We start from the raw sequence: 27,776 nt of genomic DNA, 5'->3' as shown, positions 1-27,776 counted from the left end.
TGGGTGGGTGTGGGGCGGTATGGGGCAGGTGTGGGGCCGTGAGTGGGCATCAGACGTGGGGCTGGGGAGGCCTGTGGGTGCCACAGCCCAGCGGCGGGGCGGGCTGGGACGCTGCGAGGCCGCGGCCGGGTCCCAGGGAGCCTCCGAGGCCTGGCCGGTACCGGTGCCCCCCCCGCGCGCACCCGCCGCCCGCGCGTCTCCTCCCCCTTCCTGGTGCTCGGCGCTTTCCGCCGGAGCGGGGCAGCCGCGGGAGCCGGCCCGGCCGCGCCCGCCGCTGCCATGGAGTGAGGGGCCGCGCGGCCCGGCCCGGCCGCCCCTCGCGAGCGGCGGCTCCCGCCAGGTAACAGGGAGGGGGTGCGGGGCCGGTACAGGGGGCGGGCGGCGGCACCGGGGCCTCTTCCACCGCCTGCCACCTCCCAGCCCAGGATTCGGGCAGGGGCGCTGGGCTGGGCCCCGCGGTCGGGGGAGCCGGCCGGGGCCGGGGCCCCTCTCCGGAGGGCGGCGGCCGGGCCCGGGGGAGCGAAGCGGCCGCTGGCGCGGGGGGTCCGCGGGGGCCCGGCCGCGGCAGCCCCCGGGGGCGGGCTCACGGCTTCCCTGGCCTCTACGGCCTCGCCGCCGCCCGCCCGCGGGGAGGGGGCTCGGGTGCCAGTCACGGGCCGGGAGGACCGCGGTGACAGCGGGGCAGGCCCAGGTGAGGTATGCTGCGGCCGGGGAGCTGAGGGGGCCAGGGCTGCGGCCGTGTCGGTGGGCAGGGGGATTCCCCGGCGCTCTCGGCCCCATCCCCGCCGCTCCCGGGCCCGGCAGCGGGATGGGGTGGCGTGCTGCCCGCTGGAGAGTGGGGCTGCTCAGGGTGGGGGCTGCCTGCAGCTGCAGGGCTCCGGCCGTGGGCAGGGGTCCAGGCAGCATGGCAAATCCTCCAGCAGATGAGCTGGGATCTCTGGAGGGGAGCAGAGCAACAGTCCGTTCCGGCACTGGCCAGGACATGCCCTCTCTGGGGTGTTTTGGGGTGGGATGGCGAAGGGGCTCTGGGCCCTGTAGAGCCTCCAGGGTGAGCGTGCTAGAGCTTGGGCAGCTGCCTGCACTGCAGGCAGGCTGGGCTGGCAGGCATCGATCGAGGCTCCTGTTGGTCACGCAGGTGGAGGTGCAGCCTGGCCCATGCCTCGCCGGGCACTTGGTGGGGCTGCCAGGCCCAAAGTCCAAAGCACCCAGCTGCCAAGTGGATGCAGCTGCTGGCACCCTGCTGTCTTGGGGCAAAGGGTGCATGAGGCAAAGCAAAAGCGCCCGGCAGAGGCTGTGGTGGAGAGTGCCAGACCCCCCGGACCCCACAGTAACGAGCTCCTGGAGTGGGAGCTGGGGGCTGGATCCAGCCTGGACTCCCCATGCCGTGAGTCACGCTGGGGCTGGGTCAGCTGGGGAAGGCCCTGCTCCTCTTCCTCTGAATCAGAAGAGCTTTCACTGCCAGAGAGCGTCTGGCTGTGGCCAGCCCCTGCCACCATGCGGGCTCCATGGTGTCCTCCCTGCAGCACTGTCACTAGCGTCCCACTGGCTGGGACGGTGGTCCTGTTCCCTTGCCTTGGCCAGAGAGCGCCAGCAGTGATGGCCTCCCCAGCACCCTGGGGAAACTGAGGCGTGTCGAGAGGCAGCGAGGTCTCTTGGGCTGCGTCCCTGTGGGGGCAAAGCTAAAGCAGAGCCCAGGTGTCCTGAGTGTCAAGCACTGGAAAACCTCTGAGCATCTGTCCCTGAGAAAGCCCCAGGGAAATATCTGTTCAGTGCCTGGGAGGACAAGGAGGGTGGAGAGGATGGAGGGACATGTGTGCCCACAAGCTGCCAGCCCCAGCTCCTTCCCCCACCAGCCTCTGGTACTGGGCTGGGAAATCGCCAAGGGCAGATAGGAGCTGGCCAGGAGTGGGGTCCCTCGCAGTCCCAGTCCCCCAGGCATGGGGGGAGAGGTGGCCCCAAGGGTGGGGGGCTGCGGTCTGCTGCCAGGAAGTGCCGGTGGTTAATGAGTAACAGCCGTGAGATGTACGGCAGCTCTCGCTTCTGGGATGTGGACTTGGTTTCCCATTGCCCGATGAGTAAGCAGAAAGCCCATGCTGGGAGCATGGGTGTCACTGAACCCCTCCTGCACCCAGGCTCCTCCTGCCTCACCTCCCAGCCTGGGGTCCCCCGGCCCCACCAAGGAAGCGAAGTGGCCCCTTGGGTGGAGAAGGAAGCGAAAGTGGCTGCACCGAAGGGGCTTGGGAAGGGGGAGCAGGCGGGGGGGTACAGGGCACACCCCAGGCGGGTGCTCTCCCTCCTTGGGTGCCGTATCCTGCCCCACCATCAAGCCGGAGGCACCTTGCAGCTGTGGGGTTTTCCCAGGTGGCAGCTCCTGGCCTGAGCATGAGGCAGCCCTGCCCCGCGGGGGCCCCACTGCTGTTTAGGGCTTGAACCCCGGCTTCCCTGGCCAGGTCTCACCTCCCTGCTGCTGTCCCCTGTGCCAGGCAGGCCTGGCCCCTTGCTCGGTGGGGGGAGCGCGGAGCCTCCACTCCGGGGTGTCTCCTTCAGGGTACAAGCCCCTCATCGGCTGGGCCAGCGGGAGACTTGGGGTGCATCTGCAGTGGATGCATCTGCAGTAGGTGTAGGTGCATTGCACTGGGCAGCACAGAGCCGGGAGCTGCGCCTCCCCCGGCACCGCTGAGCTGCAGGGCTGGAAGCTGCCACGGCAGCTGCTTTTGCCAGGCTGCCCCGGGGTGAGGGTCCCCACAGGAGGGGCAGCTCCATCACCCGGCCTGGGTCTCCGTCCCCACCTGCTGCCCAGCTTCCTTCTCCCTGGCACTGTGGGGGTGCTGACGGAGCAAATCCTGTGTGGCCTGATTCTGTGAGGGTGCAGGAAGCTGGGGCTGGGCACGAGGGCTTCTCAAGGAAACCTCCGTGCAGCACAGCCCCAGCCAGGGTATTATTATGGGAGCTGGGTCTTGGCAGGGAAAGGCTGTTCTGCAGAAGGAGCAGAGGAGGAAAACATGGAAATTAGTTAGGACGGGAAGGAAACACGGCATGGCTGGGCTGAAGGAGCTGCTGTGACTGATGCCAGGAGGGGATGGGCCTGTCTCCGCTCTGAGCTCCTCCAAATCGTTGTCCCCTGGGCTGGTGGGAGCTGGGAACTGGGGAGGAGGATGAGTGCAGCATCTCCTGCTGCAGACTCTTAGCAAATTCAGGCATGCCCAGCTTACGTTCCAGGTTGCTTACCAGCCAGCAGCTGCCTCCCAGGGCTAAGCAGAAATACAGGTTTTAATAGGGGAGGAGGATGGAGATTACATCTTGAGGATCACAAAATGAGAGGCTTTTTTTCCCTCTTGTCTTGGTTCCCTGCATGCCAGCAGCTACGATCTTGCTGGGGCCGTGGGGAGAGTGGGGCAGTGCTCCCGGCTGTCGCTGGGTGCGTTTCCCACCGTGCATTGACCCCTCCAGAGTAAACTCAGCCCTCAGGCTTTGCGCTGCAGTAAATCGTCGGGATCTGTTTGCTCTGGCCAGTCAAGCAGAGTCAAAAGCAAATGCGTTCCTGGAAGCGCCAGGCTTGGCGTACCCTGGGGTTGGGCCTCCATCTGCTGCGGTTCCTCCCTGGGGCGGCACGTGGGGCTCTGCCGGGGCAGCCTGGGAGGGCTGGTTCTGCTGCATCGTCCAGCTCCCGCGGGAAGCAGAGCACCCCAGGGGTCGTGCCACTGCTGCCGGCCCTGGGTGTGCCCCCTCCTCCCAACAGAACGGCGGCAGCTGGAGCTGTGCTGGCAGCCAGCCGGGTGCAGGCCGTGCTGTGGTTGTTTTGCACTCTCTGCGATGTTGCCCTAGTGACGCTGGCTTCCTTCCCCTCGCATGGTTTCTCAAAGTCTCCGGCAGCTCCACCTCCGCCCTGCGCCTTGGCTCTTGCAGGGCGGCCAAGACCCGTGGGGAACGCGCTGCCCGCGAGGACATGTGACGTGACTCCCTGCTCGGCTGTTTGCTTTCGGGGACGGGAAGCCAGCCCTGGGCGGATGGGCTGGCTGGGGTCCCGGAGGCGCCCTGGCCCCACGTCTGGGCGGTGAGCTGCTGGTGCCTTGTGCCCCGCCGCAGGATCCGGCCTCTGCCCCAGCCAGGTCCAGGGGAACCGGCAGCGAGGTGCGTCTGGGCTGGGCAGTGCAGTGAACCCCCTTGCCTGCTGGGCCCCGAGGGCTGCCTGAAAGGGAGCAGGCTCCCAGCAGGGGCTGGAGGGTATGAGAGTGGCAGGCAGCGGGGAAGAAGGGAATGAGCTGTCGGGAAGAGGCATGGCGTGGGCAGGACAGAGCAGGCAGGCTGCAGGCACTGCTGGGGGGCTGGGGCTGGCCAGGGGGAGGGACTGTCGGGGTTGCAACACCCAACTCAGGGGGTGGTGGGGAACCCACGGTCCGGGCTGGGCCGTGACCCCCTCCAGCCCAGGCCTTCCCTGCGGAGTTTCCCATCTAGCGCCTCATTCCAGTCCTCCTCTTGCTTTCCATGAGCTCTGGAGCCCACCATTTCTGGGGGGCAGCTGGGGCGTGCTCAGGAAGGCGCCTTCCTTGCGGGGCAGCTGGGGAGGTTTTGGGGAGCAGCCAGGCTGCCTCACTGAGACCACCCCAGCAGAGCAGTCTCACCAAGCTCTGGGGTTTCACATTCTTCCTCCTCCCGGCGGCTCTCCCATCTCTCCTGTGCCAAGACTGGCAGCGCTTACCTGTCCCTCCACTTGTCCTTGTGCATCGCCCACAGCAGGAGGCGCAGGGTTTCCCCAGAGATGTGGGAAACTAAGGCACAAGTGGGCTGCCTGCCTGCCTGCCCAGGATTGCCCAAGAGGCTGATCCTGGATTGGGCTTTCTGCTCCTCCTCCCCAGCAGCCCCAGCCCTGCTAAGCAGCAGGGCATTGCAGCTGCCCGTGGTGCCCAGGCTGCTCTGCTCCCTGCTCATGTCCCCACTCCTGTTTCTCCACAGGTGACTGTTCCCAAGATGTCCCTCTGGAGCATCATCTCCCACATGCCGCCGGAGGAGTTCAGTGGCCTCTTCACAGAGTTTCCCCGCAGCCTGCGCTGTCTCCTGGCTGACTGGCTGGAGAACCAGCCCTGGTGAGTCCCCTGGTGCCTGTGGGCTCTGCTCTGCCCTGGTGCAGCTCCCCACGCACCCATGATCAGCCTGGGCAGCATCCGGGGCTGGCTGCCCTGGGGGGCTGAGCCGAGCTGGGGGCCCCAGCCCGGGCAGCACCTGACCATCAGGTCTGAACGTGCGGGCAGAGGCAGATGTTGGTGACGGGCCCCGTCCACGGCCCCAGACGAGGTGGGTGAGGAGGCTGGGGTCTGCACAGGGCATCCGGTCAGGAACAAAAGGAGACGGGGCCGGAGGCAGGACCACAGCATTGGTTCGAGGGGCCCATCCAGGAGATGGGGCTGCAGGGAGGGCCAGGGGCAGAGGCAGGCATGCTTGCAGCGTAGTGTAGCATAGGAGAGGCCTCAGGACCCCAAACTGGACACAAATGAAGCTCCTGGACCTGTGGAGAGAGAGTGCAGCCATCCGGGTGAGGCTGGTCAGGGTCTATTAGTGCCTGTGGGGTCTGGACTGCTGCGACTCTGTGTTTGCAGTGGCAGCAACCATGGGCACAGCCTGGCCAGAGTCCCCTTTTTGTGCCTAGGAAATAGTAACAGCAATGATTGATTATCCACGTTACGGGCTCACCCAGGCTTCTCCTTTGCATGGTGCAACGACCAGGATGCAGGCGGGCAGGAAAGCCCCACTGGCACATCCTTCTGCCTCGCGAGGCTGCGGCCGTGCTGGGTGTCAGAGGAGCAGTTCAGGCCACGTTGCAGCGGTGGGTGAGGGGGGCTGGTCCCTGGCACGTGGCTCTGGGACCCACAGCACGGCTCAGGCCAAGGTGCAGCAGTGGGGTCACGCTGCAGGGATGAGGCATGGTGAAGGCAGGTGGGCATGCAGGAGCTGGGTGTACGCGTGGGAGAGGTTTCAGGAGGTCACGTCCTCTCCAGAGAACTGCCTCATCCCGCTCAGAGCACAGTTCGCCCTTGTTCACGCAGCAAATTTCCCCCGGAAATCCAGCCAGCACTGGGTAATGCACGAGGAAGGCAGGTGTCCCCTTCCTTGGGGCTAGCATGGGGTTCAGGGTTGCACAGCAGAGGGTGGAGGATTCGTGCCTGTCCACCCAACCCTTTCCCCTCTCCAGGGAGTTCATCAATGGCTCGGACGCCTTCTGCACCAGCGTGGCCAGCGGCATGCTCTCAGCCATGCTGGAGAAGCTCCGCAGTGCTGCCGGCAGCGATGGGCAGCAGTGCCAGATCCTCCAGCAAGTTAGCAGCATCGAGGTGTGTGAGGGCTGAACATGGGCACCCTCGGGGCCGTGTTGCGCTGGGATCGCGGCTTACTGCCAAGGAATATTTGATTATTTTATGCTTTGGATTCGCTACCACTCAAAGGGGATGGTGATATGAGCCCGTCCCCCCTTGACACCTGTTTCAAGGCCAGCGCTGGCTGTGAGCAATGAGCTTGTGTGGACTCAGCAACTGGGGTTTTCAGGGCACTTCAGGGAGATGGAGGGGGTTTGTTTGCGTCCCAGGGCTGACCCCCAGCTTGCCACAGCACTCAGGCTGTCACAGCTGTGATCGTGGTTCCCCTCGGCTCCCCACCCCCGCCAGCCACTGGGCTTTCCAGCTTCCCCTTGCTGCCACGGTTCTGCAACCCCTTCAGTGCCCAGTGGCCCCCAGGGAGCTGCCCCCTGTGGCCACGTCCTCCCAGGCCCCGTGCTGGACTCTGACCCTGTGGGGAGCCCCCGAGTGCATTGGCCCCCCATGGCCCATGGCTCCATTTGCCCCTGGCTGCCAGCACCCGGGCAGCCGCCTCACCAGATGTTCCCCATTTTCTGCTTGAGCGTTTGATTTCTCCTTCCTCCATGCCATGTGTTGTGCTGTGTTTCCTCCTGCTGTGTGTGCGTGTGCATGCTGGGTTTCTTTTTCTGGGCTGTTTCTCTTTATCAAGGTCTGTTTGAATTGTGCGCTCTCTCTCTCTCTCTTCCACCTTCTGTGATTGCAGATTTAACCCCTGTAATCTCTCTCCTGCCAATGAAGCTCTTAGCGTAAGGGCTGAGTGGTGCTTGCTCCCAGAGCCCCGTTCTGGTTGAAAGCCCCGCTTTTTTGGTAACAGACATTTTTAATATACAACATTTGGGAAGGTGTCTGCTTTAGTAATAACTTCTGGGGAACAGGGTAACTTTCCAAAACAAGACTGTTGCTTGCTTTTTGAAATTGTAGGAAAATGCACAGATGTTTCAGCTTAGGTGTTTTTATTTAAAATGCTCAAGAAGAGCCACCCTCCCATGTTCCTTCCTCCCGCTGTTCCTCCTCCTATAACAGCCAACCCTCATTTCTCCCGAGCTCCCTGCTGCCCTCCCTCCTGGCCGGGAGGCAGGGCTGCTCTCCGTGGAGGGCAGTGGAAGTGCTGCCTGTTGATGCTGCCACGTGGGCGGTGGGAGCTGGGTGCTCTCCTATGAGATGGGTAAACGCAGGGTCAGGGAAGCAGCTGGGAGAAGTGTGGTGGGAAACTGGCTGGTGGGAGACCAAACCTGGGCTTTATGTCCCCTGAACCCTGGGGCTGGCAGGGTTTGCCCCAGCAGAGCCCCAGTGTCGGCCTGGGGCTGCCAGTGTTATGTCAGGATGTGAGGCAGATGCAAGGGGTTCAGGGGGTCAGTCGCGGAGCTGCCTCCCAGCCAGCATGGGAAGCTGCCGAGCATGCCATCCAGCAGTTTGCCATTGCACTCTGCTGCTGTTTTGGGAAGTAGCTGATTTGGGAAATGCACGAAGGCTGGAGGAGCTGGCACGGGGCGCAGGGAGCCAGAGCCAGCAGGGAAATTCCTCTCCCTGTTTTCGGTGGAAAGCGTTGATCCACCCGGGCCAGGGCAGCTGCGAGAATCTTCACCAGGTGTCAGGCTGGCAGGTCTCGAGGAGATGCTTGCAGAAATAGAGAATTTGCTTTGGTTTGATTTTTTTTAATATGAAGTTGATTTTTTTTTCTTTAATGCACAGTTTAAAGTGGTTTTAAAGCTGGAAATTAGCTCTGTCAGAACAGTGGCGAGTTGTGGTCTGTCCCATGCTTTGGGTCATGAAACTCCACAGTCTGACTTAGCACCATTCATTGTGGGAAGGGGGCCCGAAATGCATGAATGGGGTGGGAGGGGGCCAGGGCTGGGGTGCGTGTGTCCTGCCCCGCTAACGCCCTGGGCTTGGCTCCCCCGCAGAATGCCTACCGGCGGGACCCACTGCGGCTGGTGGCCGTCCTGAAAGCGATCCTGGAGGGTGAGAAGGCTGCTGTGCTCAAGAGGGTGCGTGGTTCCTGCCCCTTCCAGGGCGCCCTGAGGTGTAGGGCCAGCTCCGGGCCCCACTCACCCTGCTGTGCTCTGCCCCAGGACCACCACCTGCCCCTCAGCTTCCACCGGCGGCAGGAGGAGCTGAAGTTCAGCCTGGGGCTGCAGCGGCTGCAGCACCACGTCCGCGAGATCCAGGCGCTGCGGGACAGCCCTGCAGGTGAGGGGCCAGGACAGGATGGATCCCTGCTCGGTGTGGGTCTGCCATGGGGCACAGCGAAGGTGCCCAGGGTGCTGGGCAGTGCAATGCAGACGCTGGCTCCCTGTGCTAATGGGGCCACCCCCATCCTTCCTCCGCAGCCTCTCTGCAGCTGAACGTGCGGGAGCCACAGCTGAAGACAGACACGAAACCCCCAGAGAGCGTGAGTGGGGGTCTGGGGCACCAGGGGGAAAGCCCTGCCTGCCAGGGAAGGTGCAAACCAGCTCTGGGGCAGCGAGGCAGTGCAGGGCCGGGGGTCTCGGTGCCCTGGGGGGGGGACGGTGTAGGGCTGGGGGGACAGTGCAATGCAGAGCCCCATGGCCAGTGCTGCTCCTCAGGAGCTGCCCACCCTGATCCTCGAGGCCGTGAAAGAGCTGGAGGCAGCCAAGCAGCAGGTACTGAAGAGGATCCAAATCTGGAAGAGGCAGCAGCAGCTGGCAGGGAACGGGGCCCTCTTTGAGGAGAACCTAGCTCCGCTGCAGAAGAGGTGAGGCGGCACAGGGCAGAGACGGGGGACCCAGAGCAACCCTCCTGCCCCCTCTGCTCCCCTGGGAGTGGGGAGCCCACTGGCTTGAGGGGCTCTGGGAGAGTGGTGGTCTGGCTGTGCTTTGGCTGAGGGGTGCCCCTTTCCCCGTGGTTCCCTCGGCAGGTGCGAGAGCCTGGTCGAGGTTTACTTCCAGCTGCACCAGCAGGTGATGGCAGCAAGCGCAGAGCTGGGGGCTGAGGTGCTGCCCCGGCTCCTGGAGCGGTTCAACGAGGTGTTATCCAGCCTGGTCAAGAGGTAACGGGTGGGGGGGCTGTGGTGGCAGAGGGGTGAGGCAGGTCTGCAGAGGTTGGTGGAAGAGCTGGCAGGGGTGTTGTGCCAGGCACCATTGTCTCCCCTTGTCCCCCAGCTCCTTCCTGGTAGAGAAGCAGCCTCCACAGGTGCTGAAGACCCAGACCAAGTTCCAGGCGAGTGTCCGGTTCCTGCTGGGCCCCCAGCTGCTGAAGGCATCGGCCAAGCCCTACATGGTGCGGGCTGACATGGTGACGGAGAAGCAGGCACGGGAGCTGGCACTCAGCGCCTACAGCAACACCCTCAGGTGAGCAGCCAGCCGGCCAGTGCGGGGGTGAGGGGGCTGCCACGCCGCCACACCCCCCCAACCTCCTCCTCTGCCCAGCGAGAGCACAGGGGAGATCATGCATAACGTGGTGGCCCTGGAGACCAACCCTACCAGTGGGACCTGCTGTGCCAACTTCAAGAACGTGGTGAGTGCCACCAGCAATGGGCCATACAGGGGCTACGGGACGGGCTGGGGGCTCCGCTGGGGTGCTGAGAGGCCGCGGGGGAGAGCCGTCTTGGTGGGGTGGGCTGGGGGCCTCAAGGCCAGTGCTTGCCCAGGGGTGACATTCAGCTCTCCCCTCCCTAGCTGCTGAAGAAGATCAAGCGCTGCGAGCGGAAGGGGTCCGAGTCAGTGACGGAGGAGAAGTGTGCCGTCCTATTCAGCACCACCGTGGCCGTGACCCCCAGCAATCTTTCCGTCCACCTCCAGGTACTGGCCCCTCTCCCATGGGACAGGGCTGGGCAGCGCTGAGCCTTCCCCCGCGGGACATCCGGGCCCTGTGCTGGACAGCTCGGTGCAGAGCCCCTGAGGTGGTCCCAGGGCAGCCAGCCCCGCTTCACTCTGGGTGGCCTCAGGGCTGAGGGGGGGCCGCTCTCTGCCCCCAGGTCCTGTCTCTGCCCATCGTGGTCATCGTCCATGGGAACCAGGACAATAACGCCAAAGCAACCGTGCTGTGGGATAATGCCTTCTCCGAGATTGTGAGTGCCACAAGCCAGAGGGAAGGGGCACAGGGCGAGTAAAGGAGCTGCTGGGATGCCGGGGTTGGGTCCGGCTCTGGGATGGGAATGGATAGCAGTCTGGAGCAGGAACATCGGCACACGGGTGGGATGCGGTAGGCTGAGATGGGGCAGCGGGTGAGCTGCTGTCCTGATGCCGTCTGGCCCTGCCGCAGGACCGGGTGCCCTTCGTGGTGGCCGAGCGGGTGCCCTGGGAAAAGATGTGCGATACGCTGAACCTGAAGTTCATGGCGGAGGTGCAGACCACCAAGGGGCTTCTCAAGGAGCACTACTTCTTCCTGGCCCAGAAGATCTTTAATGACCACAGCGCTAGCCTTGAGGACTTCCAGAGCCGCAGCGTCTCCTGGGCCCAGTTCAACAAGGTTACTGGGAGGGCTGGCCAGGGTGGGCAGGGGCCTGCGTGGCCCTGGGGAGCCTCACACCCTCTCTCTGCCCCAGGAGATCCTGCCTGGTCGGGGATTCACCTTCTGGCAGTGGTTTGATGGAGTCCTCGACCTCACCAAGAGATGCCTCAAAAGCTACTGGTCAGACAGGTAGGTGCCCAGGGGCCAAGCAGGTTTTCACAGCTGCTCCAGGGCCAGACCTGGGGAGACCTGGTCCCACCCCTCCACTCCACTCTCCGTCTGTCCATCCCTCTAGGCTCATCATTGGCTTCATCAGCAAGCAGTATGTCTGCAAGCTCCTGAGCACGGAGCCTGACGGGACCTTCCTGCTCCGCTTCAGTGACTCAGAGATTGGGGGTGTCACTATTGCTCACATCATTCGGGGCAAGGATGGTGAGATGGGGGGACAGCGTCTGCTTTCAGTGCTGTGAAGGGGAGGTGTCATTGTGGCCTGGGGACGTCAGGCGTTATGGGGACCAGGCAATGGAGCCCTGTGCCGTGTCTCCCGACAGGGTCCAGCCAGGTGGAGAACATCCAGCCCTTCTCTGCCAAGGACCTGTCCATCCGGTCCCTTGGCGACCGCATCCGCGACCTAGGGCAGCTCCGCAACCTCTACCCCAACACCCCCAAGGACCAGGCGTTCGGGAGTCACTACAACAGTGAGTGGGTGGGAGCAGATGTGGTCTCTGGGCTTCACATCTGCCTCCCCAGCAATGCCGTGGGGAGAAGCAGGGGAGGGGTTTGGAGGGAAGAGGGGTTTGGGTTCCACCCATGTCCTGCTGGCCCCAAAGCTTGCAGGGGCGGCCAGTGCTGGCAGAGGGTTGGCACAGCATGGCCCTGTGCTGGGGTGGTGGTTCATGGATGCTTCTCCTCTCTGAGCAGAAGAGCAGACGGGCAAGGACGGCCGGGGCTATGTCTCCACCGCCATCAAGATGACAGTGGAAAGTGAAAGGTGGGTGTGCGTGCAAGGCCATGGCTGTGCCAGAGGTGTGTGCACAGGCGCTGCCCTCTGTGGGGCCGAGCTGCACTGGGCCAGGTCTTGCACAGACCTCACCGGGCTGGCCCGCACATCGCTGCTGGGCAGGGGGATTTCTGACCGGGCAAAATGGGTATGTGCTTGTGAGTGAGGAATCCCCCATTGGGTATCCCGAGCTGCAGTGGAGCATGTCTGTGAGCGCACCACCCTCTCCGTGAGCAAGCACTGACTTGCACATGCACCTCTTCAGAGGCTGGACCTTGCAGTGTGCGAGTCCTGCCTGTGCTGATGGGGATGATGCACTTTTGCAGGGACCAGCAGCCCCAGAGCGCTGCGGGGGGCCCCCCCGAGGCCCCCCAGGCTCAGATGTTCAGCCTGCCCGTGCTGCAGCCTGAGCTGCACCCAGAGAGCCTGCAGTCAGTGCTCAGCCCTATCTGGTGAGTGCCCGGCTCTGTGCCTGGCCATACCCTGGGCAGAGGCAGACCTGCTCTGTCGGGCATGTGCTGGGGTGGGAGGGGGCTGTGGTGGAGAACACCCTCAGATGCTAACCCCTCCGTGTCTGTGCTTGTAGCCCCCCTGCTCCCTTCTGCCCCCAGCCCGTCCCCACAGGCTACCCTGCAGGTGAGAGCGACATCAACATGATGGTCTCTGACAACCTCAGGTCTTCCTTCCCCAGGTAGGAGTGGTGCCGGTTCAGGGCAGGGGGCAGGGTGGGCCCCCCACTGCCCACAGGCATGGCCAGGTGGTGTTTCACCCACCTCCAAGTGCTCCTGCTCCTCCTCCCCGCAGCACATCACCGATGCTCTCACCGTCCCTGGTCGGAGACCCTGCGCTGCCCCGCTGCCAAGACCTTGCCTTCAGGAACCCCTTGTAAGACCTGACACACGGCTGGAGAGGAGCACCCTGCCCTGCCCCCCGTTCTCCCGACCACCCCGGGGCGAGCAGACCTGGAGGGGCCTTCCCCAGCTGACCAGTGCTCTGCACTACTGATGCGCCCTACAAGGAGACCCACCCCAGCCCCGCCAAACCAAGCACCTCCCTCCTATGCCTTGGGGCTAGCAAGCACCCTGGGGGCAGGGAGGTATGCTATGGCCTATGTCAGCCCCTCCACTATTCTTTGCTCCCCAGGCACTTCATGCCCAACCAGTACATGATGGGGGAGGCCTCACAGCTGCTGTCTGGGGGCCCCTCGCCAGAGCCACAGGACGAGGAGATGCCCGAATTGACCCTGTTCACACCGATGGTGGACCCACCACTGCAGAGCTCCCCAAGGTGGTAAGCATGGGGGGTCAGCAGGGGGGCCGGGGGGGCTGCTCCGTGTCACCCCGCCACCTCTCTCCCCAGGATGCCGCCCAGCATGGACCTGCCGCCTGGCTCAGACTTCGACCAGTTCCTGCAGGAGATGTCCCTGGAGGGCCCTGCACTGTGCCCCCCCTTCACACCCTCCCTGCAGCGCAGCAGGTACCCCAGCCCCAATGCCTCTTGCTGGGGGCTGGGGGAGTCTCGGTGGGATGACAGCGTCCGGCCAGGGCATGCATGAGGAGGCTGCGGGGCTGCTGGGGGGGATGTCGGACTGTGACCCCCGCCACAGCCTTGTCTGGGTTCCTGGACTTGATATGACTTGTGCTGAGGTGGAAACTCTGGCAGGGGAGGGGGGGATTTTCTGGGGGGGGCGGTAGCACTTTGGGTAACACCCTGCCCCCCCTTGCATATATGCCACACTTTGGAGTACAGAGCCGCTGCCTGCCCACGCCACTGTTGGGGTCCACAGTCCCAGGAGGCGGTGGGTGAGGGAGTGCAGGCACAGGGGCCCCGACCCGCGTGGGAGGTGCCTGCAGCAGAGCGCAGTGCCCCCAGCCCACGCTGCTGGGCTCAGCCCCGTGGGGGCCGGGATGAGTCAGCTGTGGGGGCGGGAGGTGGCAGCGGGAAACACGCTGGGGCAGCTGTGCCAGCCCGGTGCGTGACGGGGCCTTCCCCCTACCTGGGGGATGCTGGGACCCCCTGCACTGGTCTGGGGGGGATGGACACCTCACACACCCGCAGTTGGCACTTGCTTTGGGGTTTGTGAGCTGCCCCCCTCCCACTCCCCCCAGCCTGGAGCAGGGCTGTGGCAGGGAGAGAGAGCCTAGGGGCATGGGGGAAGGAAGATAAGCCATAAAATAAAGTTTTATTCCAAAATAACAAAATAAATAATCTACTGTACACGTTACAAAGGAGGAGTCGCTAATGCTCTAAAAAGACACCACACAGTCCTAAGGGGGTGGGGGACCCCGGGGCTGGGCATGGCTCGCGGAAACAGGGTGGGGCAGGAGGGACCCCAAGGGGCGGGGGGGAGGGGGGGGCAGCACTGCCCCAGTGCCCGTCAAATGCTGCCTGCTTTGTGCTGGGTGGGGGGTGCGCATGTGTGACACCCCACGGCACAGGGACCATGCATGGCAGTGCACGCAGGTAATCGGGCGGCTGGTGCAGGCAGGGGGGTGTAGGGTGCTGCAGGCATGTGTGGAGCTGCGGGGGGTGGGGGTGGGGTGCACCAGTGTTGAGCTGCGGTTGCTGCGGGGAGTATTTACAGCCAAAATGCACGTGGACGGCGCAGTGCTGCAGGGTCACAATGCATGTGCATGATGTGCTCGCACATGCGTGCTGCGGGGAGGGGGGGCTGGCGGCTGGAGCGTGGGCGCTGCGGGGGTCTGTGCGGGGCTGTGCGTGCCGGCACCGTGTGCCCGGCGTGGGTGGCGGCGCTGACGCAGGAGCACGCGGTGCTGCACGCAGCTCGTGTGCCAGTGGTGAAGCGCCTGTCCTTGCACGGTGATGGGGCTGGGGGATGCAGCTCGCCTGCCTGAAGTGGCCCGGGGGGGGGACGGTCAGCATGAGGGGTGAGCCGACAGGGGGTCCAGGCAGCCTGGTGCGGGCAGGAGGGTCTGTACAGCGGGCTTGAGTCCATCGAGGGCTTCCCAGCCCCGGGGGGGCAGCGGGGACCCAGAGCCTGGTGGGGACGAGGGTATTGCTGCTGCGGGGAGGCGCATCCCGCCGCGGCTGAGGTAACCAGAGCATCGGTGCGGGAGGGGACGGGGCCCTGGGGGGGCTGTGGCCAAACCCTTACCGGCTCTCCGCACCCAGAGCACTGCCACCGCATCGCCGGCACCCGTCCCCCAGCACGTTATTGCTTTGTTAATGGTGGTGGGGGGCTGCAGGGGCCTCACTGCCGGCTGGTCTCCTGCTCCACCTTGATGGTGCCGCGGGGGGGCTCCGGGGGGGCTGGAGGACCCCGTTCTGCCAGCCCATCCTCGAACTCTGTGGGGAGAGGTGGGAGATGGTGTCAGGGCACTGCTTCTGTAGGGAGAAGGCAGCTGTGCCATCTGGACCCCCCCTGCCTAAGGCAAACCCCCCCCTCCCCAGCCCTGTGGATGCTCACCTGGTCCCGGGGGCTTCCCTGGCAGGCAGGGGCTGAGCCGCCCCATGCGCTCATGGGAGACCAGCCGGGCTAGGCGCAGCCCCTCATCCATCAGTGTCTGCTGGAGGATGTGGCGACTCCAGAGCCCATGGGGGGGGAGGCCAAGGGGCACATCGGGGGCCACGCCAGGTGGCGGCGTCAGCCGGGGACAGGCCCCCGCTGCTGTGGAGGGAAGGGCAAGAGTCAGTGCCGAGGGAGTGAGGGGTGGGGGGCTGGCCACCACCTGCCTACAGGCACCCCTGGGAGAGGAAGGGGCCCCCACTCACCCTGCAAGTGGCCGTCGAGGCTCTCCCCGGAGAGGCTGGCTGCATCTTCCTCCAGGCTGGCTCGGTATGCAGCCCCGGGGGGCTCCGGCCCCAGCGGCAGCAGCTCGAGGCGGCTCTGCTCTCCTGCCTGCCAGGAGTGCACGGGTGAGCACAGGGCCCTGTGGACAGGCCCCATCCTGCTGGGGGGCTCCGGGCCGCCTGCCCCAGGATGCCCACAGCTGCACACACAGTGCCAGTCCCACAGCCACCTCCCCAGAGCCCCTTGCTGCCTGCCCAAGCCAGCATGGGCAGCCCTGGGCATGCTGCACCGTCCTGCCCACGTTCACAGGTGTGCACACCTGCACGCACATGTGCACCCCCCCCTGCACCTACACCCCCGTGCATGTGGGTGTGTGCCCCCCCAGCACCCTTGGGTGCATACCCACCTCCTGCTTGAGCCGCTTGGCTGCGGTGGCTCCACTCTCCTCAGGATGGGCCCTGCGCGGGGGGAGGAGAAGGGGCTGCGTCAGGCGTGGGGGCGGCCGCGCAGAGGCCCCGCGACAGGCATGCCCGCCCGGCCTCCTGCCACGCTGCGGGCAGCGCCAGCCACGGCGGCAGGCGTGGGCGGCTGCCCAGGCAGGGCGGTGCCGTGGGACGGTGCAGATCGGGGCTTTGGCGCAGATGGAGCCGGGGGTGGTAAAAGGGGGGGGGGCAGACGGAGAGTGAAGGGAAAAGGCAGCCCGGCCGTGGCACCCGGCAGGCAGGGGCTTTGGGGGAAGGGGGCAAGGGATTGGGCATTCCCAGCAGCATCCCCCCCGCTCCCTGGCATCCCAGCCATCCACTCCACCTCCCGCACCTCTAAAGTCAGGCAGAAAACAGCCCATGCAAGGGAACTGGGAACTTGGGGCCGCAGGGTCCTGTCCCCATCCAGAAATGCTGGGTTGTGGTGCGGCTCAAGGGCGTGATGGCCAGGCCCCACCCAGCCTGTGAGGAGGGGGTTTGCTAGGTCCGGGCTCACCTGGCGACCTTGAGCGAGGACAGGTAGGTACTCTCCCGTGCAACCTGCCGCGAAAGTGAGAAGAGCTCAACGCGCCGCAGCAGCAGCGAGTTGTCCCGCAGGCAGAACTGGGCAGCCGCCTCGTTGATGATGAGCTGGGGGCAGAGATGATGCGTGAGCGGGAATGGGGATGGCAGCACCCACAGGACCCCACAGCAAAGGCAGTGTCTGCTCTAGGCAGGCAGATGCCGCCTGGGTGGGAGTGGACCCTGGCTCCCACCCGCTCCGTGCTGGAGCCCCCACCCCAACCTCCTCCCCAGGCCAGAGCCTGTCCCTCCCTCCACCTCCAGAGTCGCCCCGGCCCCCACCCTGAGCCAGCGCATCCCTGGGACCTTCGAGCACGGACCCCGCCGTGCCGCCTACCTCATGCAGGGTGAGCTGCTTGCCCTCACGGCGCCGGGCCTCACCACGGCCATAGATTGCGCTGTGACGGCGGATCTCCTCCTCCTTGTGCCGGTCACCATCCTCCAGCTGGAAGATGTGCCCCACGGCCTTAGCCAGCTTCTTGTTGAGCTTCATCAGCGCCCGCAGCTCAGCCTCGCCACCCCGGGGGTAGCTCTGCAGCAGCCGCTCCACGCTTTCTGACACCGTCCGCACCAGCTCCGGCTCCAGCACTTCTGCGCCTGCCGGCTGCTCACTGCTGCTCCCGCCCGGGGAGAAGGGGGGACCCCCCGGCTCCTCATCCCCGCCACCCTCCGACTCGGGGGTGCTCCTCCCCGGCCACAGCGGGGCCGCCGATGGTGACAACTTCTCTCCCGGCTCCGTGGGGCTGCGGGCCGGGGGCGTCCCAGCGCTGCCACCCCCCTTGCCCACGGCCTCGCTGGGACTGGCATGCCCGTTGCTGAGCGCCTTGCGCCCGCCAGCTTCAGAGAGCTTGAAGAGGGGGATGCTGCTGACGGGCACAGCTGAGACGGGCTGGCTGAAGAGCCCCGGATTGGAGGCCCACTCGCGCAGGGCCTTCTGGAGGCGGCGGACATGCAGGGGCTTGGTGGCCATGCCCACCAGTGCCATGATCTCCAGGAATTCCTCCTCGCCCGCCTCGCAGAGCTGCTGCACATCATCCCCCCCTTGCTGGATGAAGGTCTCATAGTAGCCCAGAAGATTGGCGCGCTGCAGCACCCGGTACAGCTGCAGCTCCCCCAGCGTGCGGGGCAGGGCCATGGCAAGCCTGCAGGATGGATGGTGTCACGATGGGGGACGGACGGACAGACACGCAGGAGAAGCCCCCTCCCCACCCTTTGGCCTGGGGGTATGGGGCAGGGGAGGAGCACCCCAGGGGGATGGGACACCATGGGGTGTTTCAGGGTCCCCAAACCAGTCCCCCAGGCCCACCCATGCTCCCCAGGCTGGGACAGACCCCACGGCCACAGCTCCCCTGGACACGGCACAGACGCAAGTGGGGCCCCCCTCCCCTCCCGGGGCCGTGCCCAGCCCCCCACAGCCTTCCCTCCTGCCGCCAGCAGCCCCCCGCCCCCGCGTGGGGCCGGACACGCGCCCAGGGCTGCCCCAGTCCTCCCCATCCCCGACGGCGCGGCGCCGGTGATGTGCCGGTGTCCCAGTCCCGCCGGGGCCATCCGCCCCCGGGTCCCCCGCCCTGCTCGGTGCCCCCCGGTGCCCCGGACCCATCCAACTCCCCGCCCCGCCGTGGATCCCCCCATAGTCCCCCCAGTGTCCCCGTCCCCTCCCGCCGGTCGCTCACCGCCGGCTGGAGCCGCCTCCGGCCGCTACGCCCGCCCCGTGCGCGGCCGCCGTGCGCCCCGGGGAGGGGGGCGGCGGGGGCTCCGGGGACAGCGCTCCGCGGCGGGCCGGGCGCTGGGTCCGGGGGTCCCGGGGCTCGGGGGTCCCGCGGCCGGGCCGGGCACGCTCGCTCCGCCGCGCCGCGCCGCTTCTGCGCGCCGCCCACACGGGCGGTACCGTGAAATAGCAGCGGCCCCGGCTGCGCCGCGGCGTGGGAGGCCCCGGGGGCGGATCCCGCGGCTGCCGCCCCCGCCGAGAGCAGCGCGGGCGGCCGCGGCGGGGGGGGCAGCGGGCGGGGGCGGTGGCACCAGCCCCCCCCGGGCGGGAGGCGCAGCGGCACCGGGAGCGGGGGTGATCGGGGAACCGGCGCCCTGCATGGCGGCACCGGGGGTCCCGCAGCCCGGGCGGCCTCTGCCGCCGGGGGCAACGGCGAACCGGGCCGGTGTCCCGGGCAGGGGGCGCGGGGGACCGGGGCGGACACGCGAGGCACTGGGGGTCCGTGAGGGGGTAGGACCCTCCGGAGGCGGCGCCGGGCGGAGGGGACACGGGTCGGGGGGGACCCCGCGCCCCGGGCTGGACCCGCGGGTGCCCAGTGCTCGCGGGGGCACCCGGCACCCGGGGCGGTGCCCGCGGGACCCTCGCGGTCCCCAGAGGGCGCAGGGACCTTCACCACCCGCCCTCCCGCCCCGGCCGGCGGGCGGCAGCGAGCGGGGACTGCGCTCGCAGCATCTCTGGTTCCGGTAGCAACCCGGCAAGGCGCGGCGATGCTCCCGGGCGCCGCTGTTCCCGTTACCCCGGCATTCTCCCGCCCCGCCCCCCCGCTCCCCCCCCCCGGGTGCTGGGGTGCCAGAGCCCCCCCGCGGAGGGCCGGCACTTTGTGTCTCAGCCCCCGGTCACCGGCAGACACAGGCTGCCATCAATAGGCTTCAGGGTGAACACTCCCAACGGCGCAGGCCGGGCCTCGCCCCAAAGCAGCGAGACGGGGAGCGGACGGAGAGGGTTTCTCGGGTGGGGGGGCGGACGCTGAAGCCCACCGCCCGCACCGGGAGCCCCGCCAGCAGCACCCCGGCCCCGCGGGAGGGTCACGGCCCCCACCCCGTCTCCGGCCCTGCGTGGCTCGGCGCTATTTATACCGCGGCTGGCGCGGCCGGGCGCCTGGCGTGGGTCCAGCCGCCCCCGCGCGCTCCTGCCGGGGGGGGGCGAGGCGGGGCCCAGGGCACGTCCCCGGGGCTGGCGGGGGGCAGCCAGGACTCCCCCACGGGCACAGTCCCCGATGCGGGGGTCCTGCCCCAGACCCCCCCGCTCCTTCCTCCGCCGGCCGCCCCCCTCCCACGCCCCCCGCAACCAGGCGTCCGGCGCGGCGGGGCCGCTCCCAGGCCCGGCGCTGCCCCCGGCTGACGCACATCCTCCGCCCACGGCCCCGCCGCTTCCCGGCTCCACCGCCCACGGCTCGGGGGGGGGCGGGGGGGCCGCCCGAGCCCGCTCTCCGCCCACGGGCGGCCGGCGCACCCGGCGTCCTGGCGCCCGCCGCCCCACGGGGAGGGACCCACGCGGCGGGGGGCAACCCCCCTTCCCGGGGCTGGGGGAGCCCCGCACCTCCCCGCTGCCCCCCGCGCCGGAGAAAGGGACGCACCCTGCACCGGGGAGAACCGGGGCACCGTGTGCAGGGCCGGGATGGGCACGGAGCCCCCCGATCTCGCCGAGCCGACCTTTCGCCCGTGAGATGCAGGACACCCCCGCTGCCGGGGGTCGCCCCGGCCCCACGGGATCCCCCGGGGGCCCGCCCGTGACCAGCCGGGGCTCCGCGGCCCGGCCGGAGAAAGGCTCCTTGTCCCGGGCCCACGCCCACGCCCACCCCCGGCGCGGCCGAGCCGCTGTCCCAGCGGAGGCCCGGCCCGGGCGCGGCACGACGGGGCCTTGGGGAGCGGGGCCGGGCAGCCCCTGAGCCGCCGCCGTTCCCGAGGCCGCGGGTCCGGGGCGGTCGTGGGGGACTGAGGGGCGGGACCTGCGTCTCCCCCACGCGTGACCCCCTCACAAAAACAACGCGAGACCTCTTCCTGATTTGAGGAGGCGCTTGTCAATCAGGCGGGATTCGAGAGGGGGCGGGAGGGTGTGATGGGCCGGGCCTGTGCTCTGATAGGCTGAGGGGCGTGCCTGTCAGGGCCGTTACTAAGGCGGGGCTCGCGGTTGCTAAGGGCTGGGCGCCTCTGGATTGAATGGCGCTCTTGTTCGTCATCGTGGTATCCGAGGGCGGGACCATGGCTGGTTCCTGCCCGAGCTACGCTGAAAGGATGCAGGCCCTGTCAGTCATCGCGGCAGGCAGCGGGAGGGCGCGAGGGAGGCCGCAGCGCCCTTTCGATAGGTCGGTTCAGCCGTCACTCGACCATGATGCCACGCGAGCCCCCCGCTCTCGTTGGCTGCCGCCTGCCCCTCGGCGGCCGTTGCCAGGCGGGCGGCGGCGGAAGCGGAAGTCGGAGGCGCGGCCGCGGCGGGAGGGATGAAACCGGCTCCGGGGCAGCGGCGGCTCCTGGGGGCGCTGGTGCTGCTGCTCCTGCCGCCGCCGCTGGGGGGTGCAGGTGCGCGGGGCGGCGACGTCACCGGGCAGGCAGCGGGGCGGCGGTGGCGGCGGCAGCAGCGACGTCGCGGTGGGGCTCGGGGTGGCGACGGCCTCCGGGGGAGCGGGGCGGGGGTGTCACGTGTTACGCGGCGGCGGGGCCGGGGGGCTCCAGCCCGGGGTCGCTGCCGCCCACCGCGCCGTTCCCGGGTCGGCGGAGGGCCAGCCCCGGCCGCGAGCGGGAGCAGCTCCCGCAGCCCGAGGAGGCGCCGGTGGCCCCGCGGCTGCAGCCGGTCGGCCCGGAGCCGAGGCGGGGCTGGCGGCCGTGGGTGAAGCGGGACAGCGGGCTGGAAGCGGCGACACTGACCCAGCCGGGCCCCGGGCAGTGGCTGGAGGGGGCCGAGCCCCGCTGCCGCCTCCATCCCTCCCGGCTCCGGCGGCCCCGCCGGGGGTCGGGCCGCTCCCGCGCAGGCAGCTGTCTCCAGGCAGGGTGAAGCGCGCTCTGCTGCGGCCGAACCCCGGCTGTGCTGCGGGGAGCAGGGGGTCGCGCAGGGGGAGCTGCCCGGTGCCCGCCGAGGGACCCCCCGCCCCACGCAGCCCCGGCTCCCGAGTGGAGCAGGAGGGGCCGAGGCGAGAGCAGCCCCCAGCCCCCCACCCAGCTCTTCTCAGGAAGCCGCCTGTTCCTTTTCTGCGCCGTGGCATTTCTCTGCCAGCTGGTGCTGGCGGGAGAGCAGCTACAGCACATTGCTCAACACCCGCTGCAGCCTGCCCGTCGGCCTGGGGGAGCACACTGCACCCCCGGGGAGCCCCAGAGCACGACCTGCCTGCTCACAGAGTGCTGCTCAGGGCCTCCGGCCTCGTGGGTGACGGTGTGGCCCGGTGCTGTGGCAGAGGGTGCTGGAGGGACTGGGCTTTTGGCGTCTCGCTGTCCACATCTGCTGGTGTGGCTGGGCCCTCTGTGGGATTCGGGAACCTCCTTCACCTCGGGGGGCGAGTTTGTGCCGGAGGTGCACTTGAATTTAGTTTTCCCTGAGATGGGGATGGCTCTAGAATGAGGAGTCAAGCTGGAAAGGGGGACAGGGGATGAGTCTGTGCTGTTTCTGACCGTCCCAGGAATGGAGTTATACCAGAAAAGAACCAGACAGCATATTCTAAGGAAAACAGAGGAAGGACTTTTATCTTTATGTGCCTAGAGTATGCTTAACTGGGGGAACTCTGGGAAGGGAAAGTGAACCCGTGTGTTTTGGTGGGTGAAGCAGGAAAAGGGGCCTTGCGTTTGGTCTGCATTGCTGAATCCCTTTCCTCTGCTCTGTGTTGCACAGATGCCAGGGAGTCGGTCATCCCGCTCCATGAGGGCCAAGCGTACAATCGCTCAGTTTCTCATCACTTCTGCTACACCAACACACACATCCCACAATGGCACGACATATGGACCAGGATGCAGGTGAGAGGCGAAGGCAGGTCCTCCCGGGTCTGGCTGGGCCAAGCCCCTCTGGCAGCTGTGGCCGTGCCCCCGTTTGCTTTCCTCCTCTGTGCAGATCCGGGTCAACAGCAGCAGGATGATCCGAGTCACCCAGGTGGACAGCGAGGAGGAGCTAGAGGAGTTCAACATGTGGAACGTCATTTTCTCCTTCCTGAAGGAGAAGCTCAACGACACCAGCATCTACGTGGATCTCTACAGCAACAAAACCTGCCTGAAGGTTGAGCTGCTGGAGGCTAACACCACATACTGCATCGTCCTCTTCCGACGTATGTCTCCTCTGTGGTGGGGGCTCCTGGGGTGGGAGGTGGGTCTGCCTGTGCTGGCGCTCTCAAGGGGGCAACAAGGAGGTGGCCAAGCGAGCTCATGGTCTGGGGGCCAGCAGGGCTGGTCCTTCCTTGGGAAGGAAAATGGGCCTGCAGAGGGAAGCGTGTCTTCGTCCATGGGATATAAAGTGGGGGAATTTAGGGCACTTGTTGGAGGTTCACCTGGGATGCTGCCCCTTTCCTGTCCTTGTGACCACATGGCAGGCTGGAACTCAACCCGGAGGGTACCATGCCAGGGTTCCTCTCAACCCGGACTCGCTCTCTTTCCAGGCTTTGACCCTAAACTGTTCCTGGTTTTCTTTCTGGGCCTCTTGTTGTTCTTCTGTGGGGACATGCTGAGCAGGTGAGTCACCTCCTTTCCTCTATGAGCTGGGGATAAGGAGGGTTGGGTGGGCAGTGCCTGGTTGGCTCTACAGCCTGCAGGCTCTCAGGGGGTTGCTCCCAGCAGGTGTGTTTGTGCACAGGCATCCATGAGCTGTAAAATACCTTGTACACATGTGTGATCTCTACAGAAGCCAACTCTTCTACTACTCAGCCGGGATTAGTTTTGGCTTGCTGGCCTCGCTGCTCATCCTTGTCTACATGATGTCCAAGGTCATGCCCAAGGTGAGTGTCAGGCTGTCTGGAGGTGAGAGACCTTGCAGCAGTAGCCCTTTCTACACCTGTATGGTTGTTCTGGTGAGAGTGGTGGAGTACATGGCCTTGGGGTACTGGGTTGTGGGTCTGGCTTTACATGGAGCAACACTTGGTAGCTGGGGGGAGGTAGCCATGGCTGCCCACTGCCTGCCTTGAATTTCCCATCTCCTCTCCTAGAAAAATCCTGTTTATTTCCTGCTGGTAGGAGGCTGGTCGTTTTCCCTGTACCTGCTTCAGCTGATCTTCAAGAACCTACGGGAGATCTGCAAGTCTTACTGGCAGTACCTCCTAGGTAGGTATAAGCCCTTCGGACTCGCCAGTTCACCAGTCTGCGTGTCTCCTACTGGAGCTGCAACGTGCTGGTGGAAAATACTGAGGCTTCCTGCCCACCTCGTTGCTGCAGACGCTGCCCTCATGCCCCTGAGAGAGGCGGGCTCCAGTGTCAGATTTAACTGCAGCCCTGGCAGATGCTGCTCAGCTGGCTTCTGTCAGACAGACTGAGCCCGCTGGTTCGTGCCTGCCCGATCCCTCTGCTCTCCTGCAGGCTACCTGCTGCTCGTGGGCTTCATGAGCTTCGGCGTGTGCTACAGGTATGGCCCGCTGGAGAACGAGCGCAGCATCAACCTCCTCTCCTGGGCCCTGCAGCTCCTGGGCTTGCTGCTGATGTACTCAGGCATCCAGATCCATCCCATTGCCTTGGCCTTGGTGGTCATCGCTGTCTGCACCAAGAACCTGGACTACCCCATGCAGTGGGTCTTCGCTGCCTACAGGTGAGGGCTGCAAGCACCTCTGCTTGCTCCTGATTCCCATCCATTGCCAGGCCTGGGCGAGCTGCTAGATGGAGCCTATGTCGCAGAACCACGGCATTTTCACTGGGGTTTGGGGCTGGGGTGGGTATAGTGGGAGAGTTGTGTCCCTTCTCCCTGAGGTTGGTGCGGGAGAGTGCCCTGCTTCTCCTTGTGGCTGGGAGCCTCCCTTGGGAGCGAGGAGCGGAGGCCGGAGGGACATGCTCTGTTCCTCCCACTGCCAGCTCTGACCCAGCTGCCCTGGGAGCTGGGCCCGTACTGGGGGTCCTGCCCCGGCTGGGTGGGCAGTAACTGGTGCTACTCTGCTGGCAGGAGAGTACAGAGTGCCAGGCTCGGGCCGAGCCCACCTCGCCTGCTGACAGAGGAGGAGTACCGGGTCCAGGGTGAGGTGGAGACGCGCAAGGCCCTCGAGGAGCTTCGAAGCTACTGCAGAAGCCCAGATTTCTCTGCCTGGACTGCAGTCTCCCGCATCCAGTCTCCCAAGAGGTAATGTCCCTTAGCAGTGTGTTCAGGGTGGCTGACCTGCGTCTCCATGTGCTTCTGAAAGCCTGGGGTCACTCTGTGCTGTCACTTCTGGCTTTAGAGATAGGGAGAAGGAGGCACAGAAGGTCCATGGTGTGTGGAAGCAGGGTGTGCCACAGGGGAAGGACAGATAACACTGAGTCCTGGCACTGAAACACTTCGCCCTAGCTCCTTGCGTGCCAGGGCCTCGCAGGAGGCTGCCAGGCATGCGTGCACAACATGCTTCTTTGTGACTTATTCCCAGGTTTGCTGACTTTGTGGGTGGCGCCTGTCATGTCACCCCCAACGAGGTCTCTGTCCATGAGCAGGAGTACGGCCTGGGCGGCATCTTCCTTGAGGACCAGCTCTTTGAGGAGGAGGAGGAGGAGGATGACTCCTTTAACAGGAGTCACATGAGTTACTTCCACAACCACCTGGATGCTGATTGAGGTCAGCTACCCCAGACCCACAGAGATGAGGGGCAGAACTGCTGCTGCTGCTTCCTCACTGCCCTGACACCTGTGGAGCACAAAGAAGCCCTGTTTGCCAGGGAGAGCTGGTGTTATCTGCTCCCAGCACCCCCAGTCCCACCCCAAGCTGGGCTGCCGTGAACTCTGCAGCAGAGCCTGGTGGAAGGACAAGGGGGGCTGACACCCTTATCTTCCCCAGGCAGCTCCTGCCAGGCTAAAGCACGAAAGCTTCTGTCAGCACAGCCCTGGGTGTTGGCAGGGGAGATGCAGGGAGCTGGTCCTGGCTGGGGACCGCAGGACAGGCGAGGTCTGCACTGCTGACAAGATGTGGGACGCTGGTCCTGTCTGAAGGTGGACTGGAGCCACCCTGACTTTTGGTGTGGGTGCTTGTGAGCTCCCAGTGTGTGAATCATAGAGGCAGGGACCTCCTCCCCAGGTGTGGGTGCTGACCTGTCTCCTGCGAGCACCCTGAGCCCCATCCCTCAGCACTGCTGCTGTGGCCAGCAGATGGGAGCCCCTCTTCCCCACCCTGCTGCCTCTGGGCTGCCGGGCATCCTGGCTCTGCCGGGAGTGTCTCTGCCTGCCGGGGTGGAGACAGAGCAAAAGGTCTGTCTTGCGTGCAGGTGCCTGTGAGGGTGATGTGCACGAGAGGAACTTTGGACCTGTCCCACCAGTACCTGCGTGCTCAGCATCTGCCTGCTGCCAGGCTGCTGTGGGGAGGGAGCGGGCAGCAGGTGACCTGCTCCTCCTCTTCCTGCTGTTACCAAAGATGCCAGAGGGCTCCAGATGGTTGGGCTGTGCCTCTGCCTTGGCTTAAGTCTTGTGTGGATACCAAAAAACCCAGCGCCTCCCTGGCGGAGACGCAGCTTGGCTGGCCCATCCGTGTGCATGTTGCAGAGCTCGGGAGAAGGCAGGCTTGAAGTCTGCTTGGTGCCCCACGTGCTCCCCCCGCTCCCCCTGGCTGCTGTGATGTGGTGGAGGCCATGCTCAGCCTCCCTCTCCCTGCACCTCTGTCTGCCAGGCAGTCTCTGGGCTGAGGATGAGTGTGGATGTGCTTCCTCCTCCCTGGCAGTTAGGCGCTGGCAGCTCCCTGTCCCCTTGAAGCTGGTGCCCTCCACCCTTAACCTGCTGTAACATGGGACCCATCCCCACTGTGCTCCTCTCCCGGCTGGTGCGGGCAGGGAATGGCCCTGCCTGTGTTCCCACTCCCCATGCTGGGGAGGGGGCTCTGCTCCCTGGCAGCCAGCTCAGCACCACAGGTCCTCGGCCTTGTCGAAGCACAAAGCTGGAGGGAATGCCCCAATCTATGCAACTTTCTAAGCAATAAAGCTGCCCTCCGGTAGCCTTCTTGCCCCGTGGCTGCTCTGCTGCCCGGGGCCTGGGCTCCCGCAGCCCAGCCTGTATCTTCCCTGTGTCACTGCCGGAGCTTATGCCATTAGTTTGTTTCTGTCCCAGGTTTACTCCCCTGCCCTTGCTGCGCTTTCCTCCCTGCTTTGGTGCGAGCAGCCTCTGTTACTGTGTCCCTCTGTCCCCTCTGTGTGGTTAACAACTGATTATATTTTTAATAAAGATGTATTTTGTAGGTATTTTTTGTCTGTCCCACAGTGACCCTGGGGCTCGTCCTCGGCTCTGGCTCTTCTGCCCATGGGAGCTCGCTCTGCTGAGGATGCTGCGTGGTGCTTGGGGGACAAAGAACAGGCCCCTGGGTGACGGGTTCCCTGTGGCAGCCCCAGAGCAAAGGCAGGACTGACCGTGGCCACAGGTGTCTTGCCCTGGCTGCGATGCAGGCAGGTGTCCTCTTCCCCAGGAGCAGCTCTGGGCGCTCCCGGCTCTGCCAGCCCCTGTACCTTGCCCCGGTTTCCCGCAGCCCTGGGAGGAAGCTCCTTTTGTTTGCTTGGCTGCAAGTGATTTTTCTCTGCTTGTTCCTGCTACGAGCTGCTGGGGTGGGGAGTGGGGCAGCAGCAGCCCATCCGGGCTGGGACCCTGCAGGGCTGGTGGGCAGCCTGGGGCTGCTTCCCAGCTGGCTGGTGTGCTTTGTGCCTCAGTTTCCCTGTCTGCGAGCAGGTGTGGTGCTCTGAGGGAGGTCCCTCCGGCCCCCCGCCCCTCCGTGGGCTGGACCGGGCCAGCACCGGGGGCTGGGCTGGGCTGGGCTGAGCCCTGCCGGCTTCCAGGCAGCCCCAGCTGAAGCCACTCCAGGAGCTGCTGCTCTGGGACTGGGAGGTGAGTTTGCGGACCCCTCTGCTCCCAGCCACCAGCCTGAAGCACCCAAGCCCCCTGCACCCCAGGGCTGGCCGGGGGTGCCCTGTCCCCAGAGCCCCCATCCCAGGGGACCTCCATTCCACAGGGCGTGGGGAGCTCTGAGACCCAGCACCGGGGGGAAGACTGGGGCGAGCCCAGGGCTGCCCTGGAGCTGCACAGGGGGCTCTTGCTCTGGTTCCCACCCGTGCTCACCCTGGGGTCCCACACCCAGCAGCACGGGAGTCTTGGTGCTGGTGCCCTGTGCAGGGGGAGGCTGCAGGGACCCACCGGAGGCTCTGCCATCCTCTCTGGAGGCTGCTGCCAGTGGGGCAGCTCCTGATGGAGCCGTCTCCATCACCCCGTTTGCCCCATCCTTCCCCACCTCCTCACTCATGAACTTTCCCCGGGCACCGATAAGTGGGGCTGGGTTTACAGCCCTGTGCCTGGGCTGTAAAGCAAGGGTGAAGGTCACCCCAGGGAACACGGCTGCTCTGTAAAAG

General features: G+C 65.9%; 3 protein-coding genes across 6 annotated transcripts; 2 read left to right on the top strand and 1 right to left on the bottom strand.

Annotated features, from left to right (window-relative positions):
- The first annotated feature begins 279 nt into the window (after positions 1-279).
- Positions 280-13,988, top strand: STAT6 (signal transducer and activator of transcription 6). Of its 3 annotated transcripts, none has more exons than XM_076360295.1 (22): positions 280-340; positions 4,954-5,084; positions 6,188-6,326; positions 8,252-8,335; positions 8,420-8,537; positions 8,678-8,739; positions 8,915-9,063; positions 9,226-9,357; positions 9,470-9,658; positions 9,737-9,824; positions 9,986-10,108; positions 10,285-10,377; positions 10,572-10,778; positions 10,855-10,949; positions 11,056-11,192; positions 11,312-11,458; positions 11,682-11,751; positions 12,087-12,212; positions 12,347-12,451; positions 12,565-12,645; positions 12,904-13,050; positions 13,120-13,988. In XM_076360295.1, exons 2-22 carry the CDS (start codon positions 4,969-4,971, stop codon positions 13,313-13,315), a joined length of 2,604 nt encoding a protein of 867 aa, XP_076216410.1. In that variant the 5' UTR covers positions 280-340; positions 4,954-4,968; the 3' UTR covers positions 13,316-13,988. The 3 variants fall into 3 exon arrangements, with proteins under 3 accessions (XP_076216410.1, XP_076216412.1, XP_076216411.1); XM_076360297.1 differs by lacking the exon at positions 280-340 and adding an exon at positions 672-691; XM_076360296.1 differs by lacking the exon at positions 280-340 and adding an exon at positions 3,958-4,131.
- Positions 13,924-18,289, bottom strand: NAB2 (NGFI-A binding protein 2). 2 transcript variants are annotated; one of them, XM_076360298.1, is made up of 7 exons: positions 18,228-18,289; positions 16,892-17,696; positions 16,490-16,623; positions 15,918-15,969; positions 15,493-15,619; positions 15,188-15,388; positions 13,924-15,066 (listed from the first exon to the last, which is right to left on the bottom strand). In XM_076360298.1, the coding sequence occupies exons 2-7, from the start codon at positions 17,687-17,689 to the stop codon at positions 14,972-14,974; spliced, it is 1,407 nt and encodes a 468-aa protein (XP_076216413.1). In that variant the 5' UTR covers positions 17,690-17,696; positions 18,228-18,289; the 3' UTR covers positions 13,924-14,971. The 2 variants fall into 2 exon arrangements, with proteins under 2 accessions (XP_076216413.1, XP_076216414.1); XM_076360299.1 differs by having other exon boundaries at positions 15,188-15,385.
- A 2,192-nt stretch (positions 18,290-20,481) lies between these two features.
- NEMP1 (nuclear envelope integral membrane protein 1) lies at positions 20,482-26,624 on the top strand. Its single transcript, XM_076360279.1, is given in 11 exon segments — positions 20,482-20,584; positions 20,628-20,686; positions 20,688-20,841; positions 22,142-22,263; positions 22,358-22,568; positions 22,896-22,968; positions 23,138-23,231; positions 23,439-23,553; positions 23,806-24,031; positions 24,380-24,553; positions 24,834-26,624. Coding segments are annotated over 11 exon segments (1,515 nt in total). The 3' UTR covers positions 25,018-26,624.
- Positions 26,625-27,776: the final 1,152 nt, after the last annotated feature.

Source organism: Aptenodytes patagonicus, chromosome 27, assembly GCF_965638725.1.
Source record: "Aptenodytes patagonicus chromosome 27, bAptPat1.pri.cur, whole genome shotgun sequence".
Taxonomy (NCBI): Eukaryota; Metazoa; Chordata; class Aves; order Sphenisciformes; family Spheniscidae; genus Aptenodytes; species Aptenodytes patagonicus.
The sequence above is the reverse complement of the archived record's forward strand: the minus strand, read 5'-3'. Positions and strand labels throughout refer to the sequence as shown.

Bases quoted from the DNA above. Each gene is read 5' to 3' on its own strand.
- STAT6 (XM_076360295.1), top strand. From the start codon at position 4,969: ATGTCCCTCTGGAGCATCATCTCCCACATGCCGCCGGAGGAGTTCAGT. The intron at 5,085-6,187 runs GTGAGTCCCCTG...TCCCCTCTCCAG, and splicing joins TGGCTGGAGAACCAGCCCTG to GGAGTTCATCAATGGCTCGG. The intron at 10,950-11,055 runs GTAGGTGCCCAG...CCATCCCTCTAG, and splicing joins AAAAGCTACTGGTCAGACAG to GCTCATCATTGGCTTCATCA.
- NAB2 (XM_076360298.1), bottom strand. From the start codon at position 17,689: ATGGCCCTGCCCCGCACGCTGGGGGAGCTGCAGCTGTACCGGGTGCTG. The intron at 15,970-16,489 runs GTGAGCCCGGAC...CCCCCCGCGCAG, and splicing joins TCCTCGCTCAAGGTCGCCAG to GGCCCATCCTGAGGAGAGTG. The intron at 15,620-15,917 runs GTGGGTATGCAC...CACTCCTGGCAG, and splicing joins CCAAGCGGCTCAAGCAGGAG to GCAGGAGAGCAGAGCCGCCT.